The sequence below is a fragment of the Pan paniscus genome, chromosome 3, assembly GCF_029289425.2.
Source record: "Pan paniscus chromosome 3, NHGRI_mPanPan1-v2.0_pri, whole genome shotgun sequence".
Classification (NCBI taxonomy): domain Eukaryota; kingdom Metazoa; phylum Chordata; class Mammalia; order Primates; family Hominidae; genus Pan; species Pan paniscus.
In genome coordinates, this window is record NC_073252.2 from 154,861,071 (window position 1) to 154,874,806 (window position 13,736).

The 13,736-nt window shown below is 40.7% G+C and overlaps 1 protein-coding gene across 2 annotated transcripts in view; it reads right to left on the reverse strand.

Moving 5' to 3' along the window:
- The window catches only part of PDGFC (platelet derived growth factor C), a 211,165-nt gene extending 208,761 nt beyond the window's left edge, over positions 1-2,404 (reverse strand). Inside the window, exon 1 of one of the 2 annotated variants that reach the window (XM_034959316.3) lies at positions 1,826-2,404. In XM_034959316.3, the coding sequence (XP_034815207.1) occupies positions 1,826-1,943 (118 nt within the window). In that variant the 5' untranslated portion in view covers positions 1,944-2,404. The remainder of the gene's footprint in view (positions 1-1,825) is intronic. The other variant, XM_003822558.6, reaches the window with a different exon arrangement.
- Positions 2,405-13,736: the final 11,332 nt, after the last annotated feature.

Genomic DNA, 13,736 nt, shown 5'->3' on the forward strand with positions numbered 1-13,736 from the left:
TGCTGCATGACAGCTCTGGGACCCTTACAAAGTGATGATAGCATGGGGATCACAAGAGAGAACTAAAAGGAAAGGACAAAGAGAAGCACAGGTCAGCAAAGAGATTCGGGCAGATGCCAAGAGAGGCTTGATAAGACAAGGCAATAGGAGAAATGATATGGGACAGGAACAATAAAAAACAGAAGCCAGGAAGCCAGGAATATTGTGCATTGTTGTCATTATGGAGGAGCTTGGCTAGTAAGAAGCAATATTTTGAACTGGACATTTATTTTACATGAGAAAGAACAAAGGTTGGTCTGATGTGTTTCCTGCACGGGTACAGCTGGTGCTGTGGCTCCTTTGATCACTTTCCCCCAGACCTCTGCAGCTACTGTGATTAGAGATACATCCCTAGGCTGCCCTTTGATCAGCAGCTCAAGGAGTCTGCAGGTGCCATGTGGCATCACATTAGCAAGTTGTAAGAAGCACCACACTAATATTAGCTGATAAATGTGATACTATGTCTTGCTGCGCAACAGCAAATACAAATAACGTTTGCAAAAGTCAGCAGAATCCTTATTTTATCTACTTTTATACCCTAAAACTTTCTGTGCTTTCTTAAACATGAACACTTCATAGAGTTTAAATTCAAAGTTGAAGTCTTGAAACACCCCAATATGAAAAGGAGAAAAAATCACTCTGACTTAAAACTATAGCACATCCTATCTTAATTTTGTAGGTATGCCACTTGTGTTCATTTTGCATGGTTAATCAAGTGACAGAATCCTTGCATTCTGAATAGATGATATACAAAGCAGTAAAAACATGTATATTCCTTTTCAAATTACAGTAAGAGCCACCACTTGTAAACAGGGCGTTAAATATTCCAATTTTAGACAGCCTACATGAACATTGTGGTTTCATGTGCAGTATAAAATTTCTATTTACAAAGTATTCTCAAAAATGACTTCATAATGTTAGATGAAGAGAAAAAGAGTTTAGAAATTGAATGATGTAAATCATATGGGTTCAGAGGCTAAGCAAATTACACACCCTGAAGCTGCCCTGGCTTTATGAAAGGAGCCTTTCTCCAGCTCTGTGCAATCCCAGCCCAAGGGAACTTGCATCTGAGAGTTTTCTAAACATTTCAGGTACACTTGAAAGCTGAAAGTAATTCTCATTTCCTATGCAGGATTAAGTCGTTTCCAGCACACACAAAATAGCAGTCATTCACCAACACATACAAAAACACACCACCAGAAAGGTAAGGACTTCAGAGTACAAAGGCAAGTTTAAAAAACAAAAAACTAGGGAGCAAGAGAAATACACTTTTTAATTCCTCTAAAAACGACCACACAGCCTCTTGACCTCTATATTTCCTATCTACTCATTGATTAATTGATGACTTCGACCTAGAATGCTTCAATTAATGCGGCTGATACATTCCCTGACCGACCCCCCTCGCCCTCCCCAAATCTGAGTAAAGTCAAACATGCCAAGGCTCATTCATTTTGGATTCGTTTTTAGAGGCAGTTCTTGAACTTCTAACTTTGGCAATGAGCGAACCTGCAATGTGCATTTGAAATGACGTTCACAATCGCTCCCAGAATGTCCTCACTCTGCAGTGGCACTCACGTTGCCCTCTTGGAGCTTTGTGGCAGCTCCCGAAGTTGCAAACTACACTTAACCTTTAACAGTCCATGCCAATGAACGCAGCGCACATTTGCATGTAAAGAGAGACCAACGATACCTTCACAGTCTGGTATACATCACATACCAACGCACAATGCCAACGTTAACACACACAGCGAGAAACAAGCAGGGGGAGAATGGGGGAAAGACTCACCGTTCTGTTCCTTGTTGCTGGAAAACTGGAATTTACTACTCAGGTTGGATTCCGCCTGAGTCCCCTGTCTCTGGCCGGCCAGGGCAGATGTCAGCAGGAGAAGCCCGAAGAGGCTCATTTGGCTGACTGGGGTGAGAGCTCACTCACGGCGGGCACTTTGGAAGCAGCGACTCCCGAGTCTCTTTCACCACCGCCAGGGGAAGGCTGCACTGGGGTGGAAGCGCCGAGCCTGCTCTGGCAGCAGAGAATCGCAGGGTAGTTTCCACATAATCCCATCCAAAACTTTTTCCTAGAGCCCTCTTCTGTGTCTCCAGTTTTTGAAAAGGATCAAAGCAAAACCTGGACCTGAACCAGTTTCCCAAGGTTTAAACAAATCCTGAGCTGTGGCGAAGTGGTGGGGGTGGGGGTGAAGGCGAGGGAGGAATGAGGGGGTGGGGACGCGGGGGAGCGGCGAGAAGTCCCCAGCAAGTTGCTGGGAGCACCTGTCAGTTCGGGGGACAGGACAGAGGCGAAAACTCAAGGGTTGCCCGCAGCCAGACTGGAAGCCAAGTCGGCGGCGAGCAGTTTCTGATCAATAACAAAGCTGCCAATAGATGCGGCTCTCCGGGCGCCCCTCTCCCCCGCCCCACCCCCCACCCCCGAAGGGGGAGGGGGAAGAAACAAGGCGAGGGCGCCGCGGCGGGTCCCACGGGCCGGGGCGCCGGAGCGGGGCCGGGGGGCTCCGGGCCGACGGCGGCCCGGGCGCAGGCGGAGAGAGGCCGCGGGGCTCCCGCTCCTCAGCCCGGAGCGCAGTTGGCCCCGGGTTCGGAGCGCCGCAGCACGGATTCCGGCACCTGGCTTGAGTTTTCCGCGACCAAAGTTCACCTTTTTCGGGCTCGTCCCCCGCTCCTCAAAGCCTGGGGCAATTCGGCCGCCCGGGGTCACCGCGGGGCTCCGGTTGTTCCCCGTCCCCTCCCCCCACGCCTCGGGCTCCGCGCTAACCTCGGGGCTACGCGCGGCGTCTCCGCACGGGGTGAAGAGGGAAGGCCGGGGCGGCCGGGAGGATCCGGCTTGTCCCCTCCCCTTCTCTACCTTCCCCCCGCCGGGCGGCAGACAGGAGGTGGGGGCCGTGGGCCGAGCCCGGGCGGAGCGCGCGCCTGGCGAGCGGGGGCGGCTCAGCGGCTCTCCCGCAGGCGGCCGATGGGGCGGGCGGGGGTCAGCGCCTCTGGGAGGGGCAGCCCTGGGACGCGTCCGCGCGAGCGGGCTTGGCCGCCCACTGGCTGTCAACAGGTGCTGCGCAGACAGGGGGTGCTGCGGGACTCGCTGTGGGCAAGACCCCGGTGGCCCAGGAGAGGAACGCGGCCAAGGCGGCCCCTGCTTTCCCTTCCACGGAACACCTTTAACCCCAAATACAGAGCACGATGGGTGGTGAAGGGTGCTGCAGAAGCAAGAAGTGGGAAAGAACTTCCTGCAGCTCTCCTTCTCCCGCCCCCTGTCGCCTGACTTGTCATTAGTTTCCAGGAGGGCTCCCCACTCCCTAAGGTCTTTGCTGGGACCCTTGGCCAGAGTTTCAGAACAGAAGGAAGAAGGGAAATGAATTCAAAGGCTTTCCTCCAATTTCCAGCTCCCTAAAGCAGGACAGATAAAGCAAAAGTAAAGGCAGCCAAAATAACATTCATTTAACAAGTACTATATTTACTGAATGCCTACTATGTCGGGCACTGTTTAGAGGTTGGAGCCGCAGCAGTGAAAACAGACAAAAGTCCCTGCCCTCGTGAAGCATACGTAGTAGTTGGGCAGCATTAAGCTAATAGCAAGCTCTTCTGAGAATGGTGTCTAAGGGACTCAGAATGATCCTGCAACCTTGGACTTTCCTACAATACAGCCTCTAACAAAACTAGGCTGCCCTGAACCCCTGGTGATAGAATTGTTTACATTTACACCAAAAAGGTCAAGAAAGAACTGAAATCTCTATGTGGCTTGTGTTCAGGCTGACTTGGAGAGAGAGGCCGATGCTTTAAGACCTAAAGTTCTCATGAGGTAGTCTGAAATGAAACACACATGCCAAGCAGGGCTTATGGTGGTTCCATGTCTGCTAAATATGTCTGTGACAGGATCCAACGTGCTTTCTTTGGGGAGAAGCAGAAAATCGTTGTCAATGTGTTAAAGGCACAAGCAGAGAGTCAGAAAAGTTGAATTTTAAAATGAAGCTATTTTTGAGTAATAATCAAAATGAAAACAAGGAAGTGCCATGGCAGGCAAATCAGCAATATCACCCAACTTCTTGTGGAAAAAAAGTCAATGCAAACAATTCGACCATCAACAACACTTGGGCTGGAACAGAAAACCAAAATAGCAATGTCCCTGAAACTAAGAAGTGGCATTTGGGCAAGAACATATTCTTACTGGACCAAACCAGGGGCTGATCCTTCTTCAGTGGTGAGGAAAATGCCAAGCCCTCTTCTTATATGCGAACACCAACTGGGGCCAACCAACCAGACCTTTCTGCTTGGAATATCCTAGTCTTCTTGTTTTTCCCTTTTAGAAACCTTTGAAAACTTCACCCATCTGTCTCATTCTTGAAAATTTCACCCGCCTGTCTCATTCATTCATTCTTATCCCTTTACCACTTCTATCTACAGAGTACTAAATATACATTAAAGGCAATTAAGGCCTGATCTTTGACTTTAAGGGATTTACAGTTTAGTGGACAGAAGGTTTTTTATCAAGTATGGTATTTTATTCGAGTTAGCAGCTCCACAACACCAGTGTGACTCCATATTTGCATAATGTGTTCCAAAAATATTTTGTAAATTTGTGAGGGTGAAGGGTTATTCCCAATTTTAATAACATAATGGGACTTAAATAAAGGGCATGCCTTATGAATCCATTGTAATCTATTTTTCATAAAATTCGTTATTCTCCAGTTTTTCTAATTTTGTAAGTTTAGTTTTCTAATCAGCACTTTTCTAAATGAAGTTGTTATATGTCCATATAGTTGAGTTTCCTGACCACCCACATAGAGGTGGGGTGTGTGTGTGTGTGTGTGTGTGTGTGTGTCTGCAAATGTAATCCATTTGCTCTCAGGAGATTGGAAGGGTGATGACTACTCTTTATTTTGTATCATTTCATATTGGCTAGAATATTGCTTGGCACAGGGGGATAATAAATAAACACTCTTGACTGACTGACAGGTTTCTTTATTGGAGTCACTTACATTCTCCCTGGAATTTCAGTGCGATAGTTGTATTTGAAAAGTTACAGATGATCTAGAATAATACTCTACCTCTGCGTTTCACCTCATCCATATTCTACAGATTGATTTGACAATCGCCTTATAAATAAAGTCAGCCAGGTGTTCCTGAATGACCCCTAGACAAAATCACATCCACATTGGCCAATTTCCTTTCAATGTACTTGCATTGTCATTTCTTGAACTGCTCTTACCCTTGACGTAGTTGATTCTTTTAACACATTATCCTCTGCCTGTCTTCCTGCTCTATTTTGCTTGTTAACCTTTTCTAGAAAAATGAAATCTTTGCATTGAAAGTAAATTTTATATAATCCAGAGTCTGTGCAATTACTAAACAATATATTTTAAATGAATATGGCTTTGTTTTGGCCAAAGGCATTTTCCTTGATGAAAGGCATCTGTTCCGCCAACCAAGAGAAAATAATTTCAAACATTCTTTGTGGTTTTCATGTTTTCTTAAACCTTAAGAAGGAGTGCCCATTGTTGCTGCATGCATGAAGAGTATTACCACAAATTCTTACTAAAGAATACACTTGGTGGTTAACAATGATAATTTGGGGGAGGGGGTGTCACTACTAAATGTTTTTAAGTGAAATAAGATTTTAAAGCAACCTACTCCTTTAGCTAGCCACTTAACACTCAAAGGGGCGGGAACCATGGGGACATATTTTTGCCACCAAAAAAAAAAATCTACGTTTTCTTGCTCTTTATTTTTCTATTTTGATCCTAACACACACACACGTGCATGCACACACACACAGAGGCATATGTGCAAAGTTATTTTAAGACTTTTCAGTATTTTAGTGGCAGATAATTGAGCATGATTTCCTGAAGTTCAGAAAGCTTTCTTCTACTTAAATACCCATTGTGTTTTGAGAATGGCTGACAAGTAACAAATATATATAAGGCAGAACTGGAGATATCATTAGTAGGCAAAGTAAATGTCCACAGACCACAGCAGGAATAAAGACTGTGTTAGGAAAAAAATAAATAAATAAATAAATGAAGTCAGTAGTCTGTCTTAGAGTCATCCTCTTCTCTTTCCACTTTTCCCACTACCTCATCTTGAGAAATACGACCTTGCTATCTCTAGGTTACGAAGATATATATCAATACTCTGTTTTTCCAACCAAGAAATGAGACACTTTTCATTACATCTTATTCTTCTAGCATCAGGTAACTTTTACCTCCCCAGTGTATCAACTGCTAATCTGAGAAGGGTTTACCTGCTGAGGCTGAGGGTAGAGGGTTTTGCTAAGGCTCTGCTCTAGAAGACACACTTTGTCATTCTGACTTTCCTGGGGAATGGATTTGGAGGATGGGGAGTTAAGAGAAGTGTGGCCTGCAGAAATGGACTTTAGTTGGCTCTCTGTGGCCTTTTCCTTTGAAGTAAAGCTGCTATTTCCTTATTGAAATCATGGCTTAGTATGCATAGATTTTTCCAAAATCTTAGAAGTGTTCGTCTGACTCAGAACTCAGAGGGAGTAACTAGCCAGAAACAGCCGTAAAGAAAGAGAAGCCCTAGTAACCTTTGAACCACCACAACAAAAGATCATTTCACTGGGAGATGGGAGGTCAGGGGCTTAGTCTGGCTTTACCACTAATAAACAGTACAACCTTGATCTAGAAATCTTCTCTGCCCCTCAGTTTCCTTTTCCTTACATGAGGAATCGCCACTGGCTTCTGTCTTGATCCCCCTACTGCTTTAGAAATTCTCTGAGCTATTATAGATAATGATGGCAAGACTTTTTCGTCTTCAGTGTGCTTCTGTGATAAAAAATTACTAGCACAAGTTTCCTAGCCTCATATCAGAGATGTCTTCGTGGCTGGCAAAAGAGATAATGAACAGGTGCTTCTTTCTAAACTTGCTCAACTAGAGTAGTACTATTGTATCTGTTATTGCCATAGTTTGAAAAAACAAGTTCTAATGGTAATCAAAAAGAAGAGGGGACAGAGCTTGGAAATCACTGGCTAGGGCAAGTATACAGGAATATCATGGAATTCAAGGAAACCAAATAAATCCCCAGGCCTTCAATAGGTGCAGGTATTCATATTTTACTTTTCAATATTTGGTTGCTATCATGCTAACAGCCTCGAAAGAGGCAAAGTGCAGTCCTAAGCGAAGTGTCAAGGTAAAAAGAAATAGCTATTGTACATAACTGAGTTGTAAACACTAAGGAAATAATATTGTTGTTAGCCAAGAACAGATGGTCAAACTCATACTGTTCTATTGAGTCACACTGATGGAATGTGAAACAATCTGGAGAGCAAGGGGTATCCCCTAAGAACATGGACAGCAACACTATTGGACAGCAACACTATCTTTGTCCATATCTTAGAGTCAATAAGGTGTCATTTTTCTCTCTTTTGAAATCATTTGTAGGATATGAAGGCTGTTGTCCCCATTGTGACAAATCATAGTAAAGAGGTCAAGACACAGCTACAGACCCTCCTTTCTCAGATAGTGACCTTCTTATTTCAAAGGTCATGGGAGAAGGAGCCTTTCACTTTGTGATCATTGTTTCAAATGCAGTCCTTTCCTTGGCTACTAGCCTTTGTAAAAGAGGTGGATAGTCTCAGCCCACTACTTAACAGTGAACATCAAAAAGTATTGCTGGCTGGCTAGAAGAAAGGAAAATATGGCTTAACTAATCTAATATTAAAAGTATCCTCAACTGCTTTTGAAGTTCAAGATAGATCAAGAGACCCCCCTTTCTATTATGATTATTACTATTTGCTTTCCTTGTCATCTTTGCAGTAATAAACCTGCTTGTTTTCTTTTAAAGCAGACTTGCAACACTCTTAAGGGATCATTTTCTTTTCCCAAATTTTGTTTTCATCAGCACAATTTCCCTTTGTGTTTCCCTCATCCTCTGTACCACCTTCTCTTCTTTCTCATCATCTAAATCTTCTTTGAATTGTCCTACAAGAAATTAGGAGGACAAAAAGTCATGTTTTCCTCTTGCAGGCTACTCAAAAAGATTTATAGTTATACCAAGGCAAACCAAGGAAAATTAAAATGAGGGGAGAATTACTTTTGCTTAAATTTATCTTTAAAAGCACCTACTGTGTCCCAGGAACTGTAGATTCATTAAAATATATTAATGTTTTCTCATTTAATCTTCCAGCTTCTCCTTTAAGGAAGGTCATAGGTTTCCCACTTTACGGCAGAGAAACTGAACCTTAAAGATGGCATTAATTTTCCCAGAGTGACAATATTAATGACAAGTAGAGTTAATATTTAACTCCAGGTCTTCTCCTTTTACTCCTTTTCAATTTGACACCTTTTAGCCCTGGACTTTGGACAAAAACATCTTACCTGAAGCTTTCTTACATTTCTCTTCTAAGTTTTCTTCACAACGACTGAATGTCTTCCCCTATGTTTAACCTGAGGTGTTCAAGAATACTAATACAACATTACACAGCTATCTGACTGGACAGCCTAAATAAAATGTTTGAGTCAAAATGAATATGGGTTACCCGAGGCAGTGATAGTGACTAAGGCCTCGGGCAGCTAGCCTTGGGGTTGAAGCCCACCCAAGGCGTGGGCTAGCGGGAGTATCCTGTTTATCCTGGCCAACGTTAGTCATCCGGCCAATGTCTAAGCCTAGACCATCTGTGGGCAGTTATTTCAAAGAATCTATCTCCTTGTCTTTGAGGAGAAAGGGAGTGAATTATCATTCCTCTTTTTCTACTCATGATTGCTACTGAATTGAAGCATCATGGCTAGGAAGAAATATGCTGTTTTCCCAGTTACTCCCTTTGAAGAATCAATTTGTGATTAGCTTTAGATGTCAGAATCTAGACCTTTCTTATATATGTAATTCCTATAGACATCCTTCCACATGTTTCTAATTTAAAATACTTAGTCCAAGAGTTTTTTAAGTGGCATGGTGAGGCAAATTTGCATCCCTATTGATAATTTTACAAAGGTATTTTAGATTAGTTGGAGTTATTCAAAGCACAAAGACTGCTGCATGAACGGACTAGTGACTTGTTAAGCCCTCAGGCAAGCAAAAGTCTTCAATTGAAATTCTAATTCCATAGACACATTCCATTTGTATTTGAAGGGGTATACCATATGAAAAGACCCTATGGTGCCATTTTTGTCCCACTGGACAGCAAGTGGAAAAAATTCTTTACATTTATTTCCTTCATAAATGGCTTTTAAAACACACGTAAAACTAAATAGAAAAATGTGGACACAGCTAATTGCCATAGCTCCATTATTTATTTTTATTGAGGTAAATCATTATGTACTATGCATCAGTAAAAACAGTACTTTAGGAAGTCAATGCACTTCATAATATTCTCTCTTTCTGTCTATCTGGATTTCCATCAGAAGATTATTATCACTGTATACACCCACATCCAGCATGCCTAACTTGCTAATGGGAAGAAATTTCTCATTTTTCAGAATCTATTTAGTCTGGTATACAAATTAACTATTGCCTGCTCTGGGAATACAGTAGCCTGCCTACTTTCATTTAATATCTTATAGATCTATCACATTTTTAACTCCTTTTGCTGAAATGTTCACAATGAACTACTCTAGAAAGGGAATCCTGTACTGCATATTAAACAATTGATAAATTAACTACAAAAACTCTGAGTAGATATTAATAGAATTTCCCATTTTTAACATGAAAAACTGAGCCACAGAGAGGTTTTTGGGCTTACCCAAGGTCACACAGTTCATAAGTATAGAAGCCTGACTTGGAGTTCAGATAACTGGTTTTAGAACTGGCACTTTAAAGTATCATGTTTGCATTGCCTCATGTCATCTAGCAAGTGATAAATATACCGTGTCTTAAAAAACACATTTCAAACTTATTAAGTATACATTTATATTAAGCATTTGGTGTTTATTTTATGACTACACACAATTCCAGTCATAAATATGTAACTTAAAATTCTATGGCCAACCACAAAAAATAAATCATAGTGATTTTGTCTGATATCCAAAGAAGGATGCCTCAAGCATACAGGAAACAGTCATTCGGTCAATGAAAACGTTGCAATACTGTATCTTGATTGAATACTCTTTTTAGTGGGTCTAGAAATGAAAAATTAATCTTCTGAAACCTTGTGAAGGAAAAATGATTATATGGTGCCCTTTGTTAGCAATAAAACCTTGCCATAAAATCACCATTAAAATGTTGCTGGTTCTGACAACTTATGATGAAGGAAACACAAAAGGTGTATTCAAATACATTTCTGAAGGACAATAACAGGAAAAATCAAAGTTAGTGCGATGACTGGCTATTTTCTTGGTGAAGGTGAGATTGTAAGGGGGAGGCAGTTCTGTTACTACTAACCTTGAGAGTATCTTGAACTTTATCAAAATAGCTATTTGTCAGAAACATTAAAGCAAGCTGTTGAGCCCAAGAAGTTACAATGGAAGTAAAAATGCATTATTGTTGCCCTCACCATTTCTCCTGCTTATTTTTGCACATCCCATCAATCTGCATTTGCTTTTTCCCATGTTAAGTATACACCCTATCTTCTCCCATGATCTATCTATTCCTTGCACAAAGGCCTCCCAACTGCTTTCTACCTAGGCTACTTTTATGCTTCTCCAAACTGTCATCAGATTATCAGCTTGATCTAGTTAAAACAAAAACCTGATCAGGATGCCCTACTCCAAAGTTTTCAGTCTTCCTTTGCCTGCAGAATAAAATCTATACTCCTAGCAATGATCTGCTCTTCCTTAAGCGCCCAAATCTCACACTCTCTGAGTGTCTTGTAGTTTCCTGACATACGGCAACTTACATGTTCCTACTTAGTTTTTGCATCTTTTCTTATGCTGCTTCCACAATGATGCATAACCCAATATATTATATGAGTCTATTCTATTTTGCTTCTTTTTTTTTTTTTTTTAGAGTCTCACTCTGCTGCCTAAGCTGGAGTGCAGTGGTATGATCTGGCCTTGCTGACTGCAACCTCCGCCTCCGGGTTCAAGTGTTTCTCATGCCTCAGCCACTGGAGTAACTGGGATTACAGGCCTGTGCCACCACACCCGGCTAGGTTTTGTATTTTTAGTAGAGGTGAGGTTTGACCATGTTGGACAGGCTGGTCTCAAACTTCTGGCTTCAAGTGATCTGCCTGCGTTGGCCTCCCTAAGAGCGGGGATTACAGGCGTGATCCACTGCACCTGACCCTATTTTGCTTTTTATTCATCTTCTTTTTTCCCAGCACTTAACATATTGCACTTATCAAATAATAATTGCTAAGTCTCCCCATGTGCCAGGTACTGTCCTAAGGACTTCATGTATATTCACTGCTTTATTCTCACAACAAACATATGAAATAGATATTATAAAATCATAATAGTTTTATAGCGGAGGAAAGTGAGTTACTGAGGGCTAAGCCTTTCATTTATGACCACGCAAGTGATAAGTGGCAGAGCTGGGTTTTTAGCTTGTATAGTTCATGCACTTGACCATTACATCACTCTGCCTCATCTAACAGAGGGTGTTCAACTAGTATTTGGAGGCAGTGTAGACTCCCAGCCAAGATCCAAGCACTGGAGTCAAACATAGAAGCTAACATCTTAGCCCCTTACCTAAACTGAGGAAACAAATACCGGCAATCATATTCCCCAGCATGAGACCCACCATCACTACAAACTGATAATAACAGAATCTACTTCAGATATAATAAGAATTAAATGGGACAAAGCGTGTGAAGTCTTTGACACAATGACCTGTGTGTTTTAAACATGCAGATCATGTAATGGATTGTGTAACTGTATTCTTTTTAATTAGGAGATAAACTTTTTTCTGTTTTAACATTTCTGAAATTCAGATAGCTTACATTCAATGTAAGAAGAAACTTAACAACTATTTTTTTTCTTCCCAAAAGGCTATTTTAATTAAATGGGGAATTTTATAAGCAATGGTATCTTAAAATCAATATAATACTAAATAATTATTTTTACTAAATAAAGAAGCCTTTTTCCATAGTCCATCCTATTTTTTGCCATCACAATACCAGGATGAGTCTCTCTTAGCCTTCTAAAAACTTTGTATGCCAATCCTCAACCTCACTGCCCAATATTATCGTTATATTTTATAGTTTTGCTGATACACCTCCCTGCAATTGATTATAAAATCTTTGACAGCAGAAATTTTCCTTTCCTCCTTTTGTTTTAATCTGCCAACCATCTCTCCTCCTCCTCCTCACTCCAGTGTCGGACATTGTATATGTGGTGCTCCATGTTTAACATGCACTTTAATTATTTTTTGAGTGAAATTAACAAAAATATGAAGTCACCAAAATGCAGATATACCCACGCTAAATCTTCATGGAAGAAAAATAGAAGGAAGAGCAGCAACATCTGACATAATTAGGGTGACTGGAGCCATGTGGAGTTCATTTTCTTGCTTGGCTGTCAGTCAAAGTTGGGGATCTTGTAAAAGGAAGCTCTAAATTATGGAAAACAGCAGTCAAGCTGTACTGAACCTCTAAGCTCACACATAAGTGAAAATTATGCATGTAACTCCATTTTTTCGGTGAATTGGAAAGAGGATCCAGTAGGTACTTTCCAAAATGGAAGCAATGCTGTGTTTGTCTTTTCATAAATACTGTGTTAACATTCTTTCCAATATTACAAGATTATTTCTCAGGACTGGCAAACAGCCCATGCTCATATTGTCTGACTGGTTTAAATAGAGTTAATTCTTTTTGATAGAGAAATCTTACATAGCAGATGGTTCACAAGTCTCTGTCTATTTAGTAACCAATCTGTCATATCCAAGATGTCATCATTTTGGAAAATAACTTCTATGAAAGTATCTTCTTCATGTTTTGAAAATATGACCTCAAATATAATTCTTTTTTATTATCTTTGAAGTCTTCCTGTTACAGTTTAAAATGTATATTTGTGTATGAATGTGGTCTCTAAATAATTGATGCCTATGGCTGCCTGCACAGAAGAAATTTTAAGAGCCACGAAGCTCACATGGGATATGAAGTGTTGCGGTTTTATGACTATTCATACCTAAAGTAAATTAGTTAAATGACAATTTATTTTACATTTCATGTGCTTTTAGAAATTACTTTTACTATGAAATTAGACTTCAGATCTGAGTTAATGTCAAAAAAATAGAAAAACTGCTATGGGATGAACCAAACATGCCACTTTTTCCCCCTATCTGGCAATAATTTATTATTTTGATATATTGATATTTTATTATACTGAATAAATAAATTCATTGCAGAGTAGTAAAAACTACATTAATGAGCTCAGATAAAATATAACTACTTAATGACTTTTCAAGCTCATAAATATTTATTCTATTTAGCATGATATAAAATACTGGTTATGATGATATTTTTCTTATCCCTTAGTAAGTTTCATCTGATACATTTTATATGCAGAAATGACACATTTGCAGCTGACATGATATGAAGTTTTTAACGCTACTCCATTTAAATGTCCCTCATGAATTGATCAGGCAAAAAGCTTCATAGGGAAAACCTAGCACATATTTTCTAAGTGAGAGTGAGTTTTCATTAGTAATTTAATTTTGAAAGTTCAAAAAACGTTTCAAAACATATCAATTGTTGGTTCAAAACAATGGACACCCCCGTACCCTGGAGAGTACTCACAAGCAGAAATTCTGAGTTCTATCCCAATTAGATATGTGACTTTAACAAAAAGAAGAAGAAGACAAA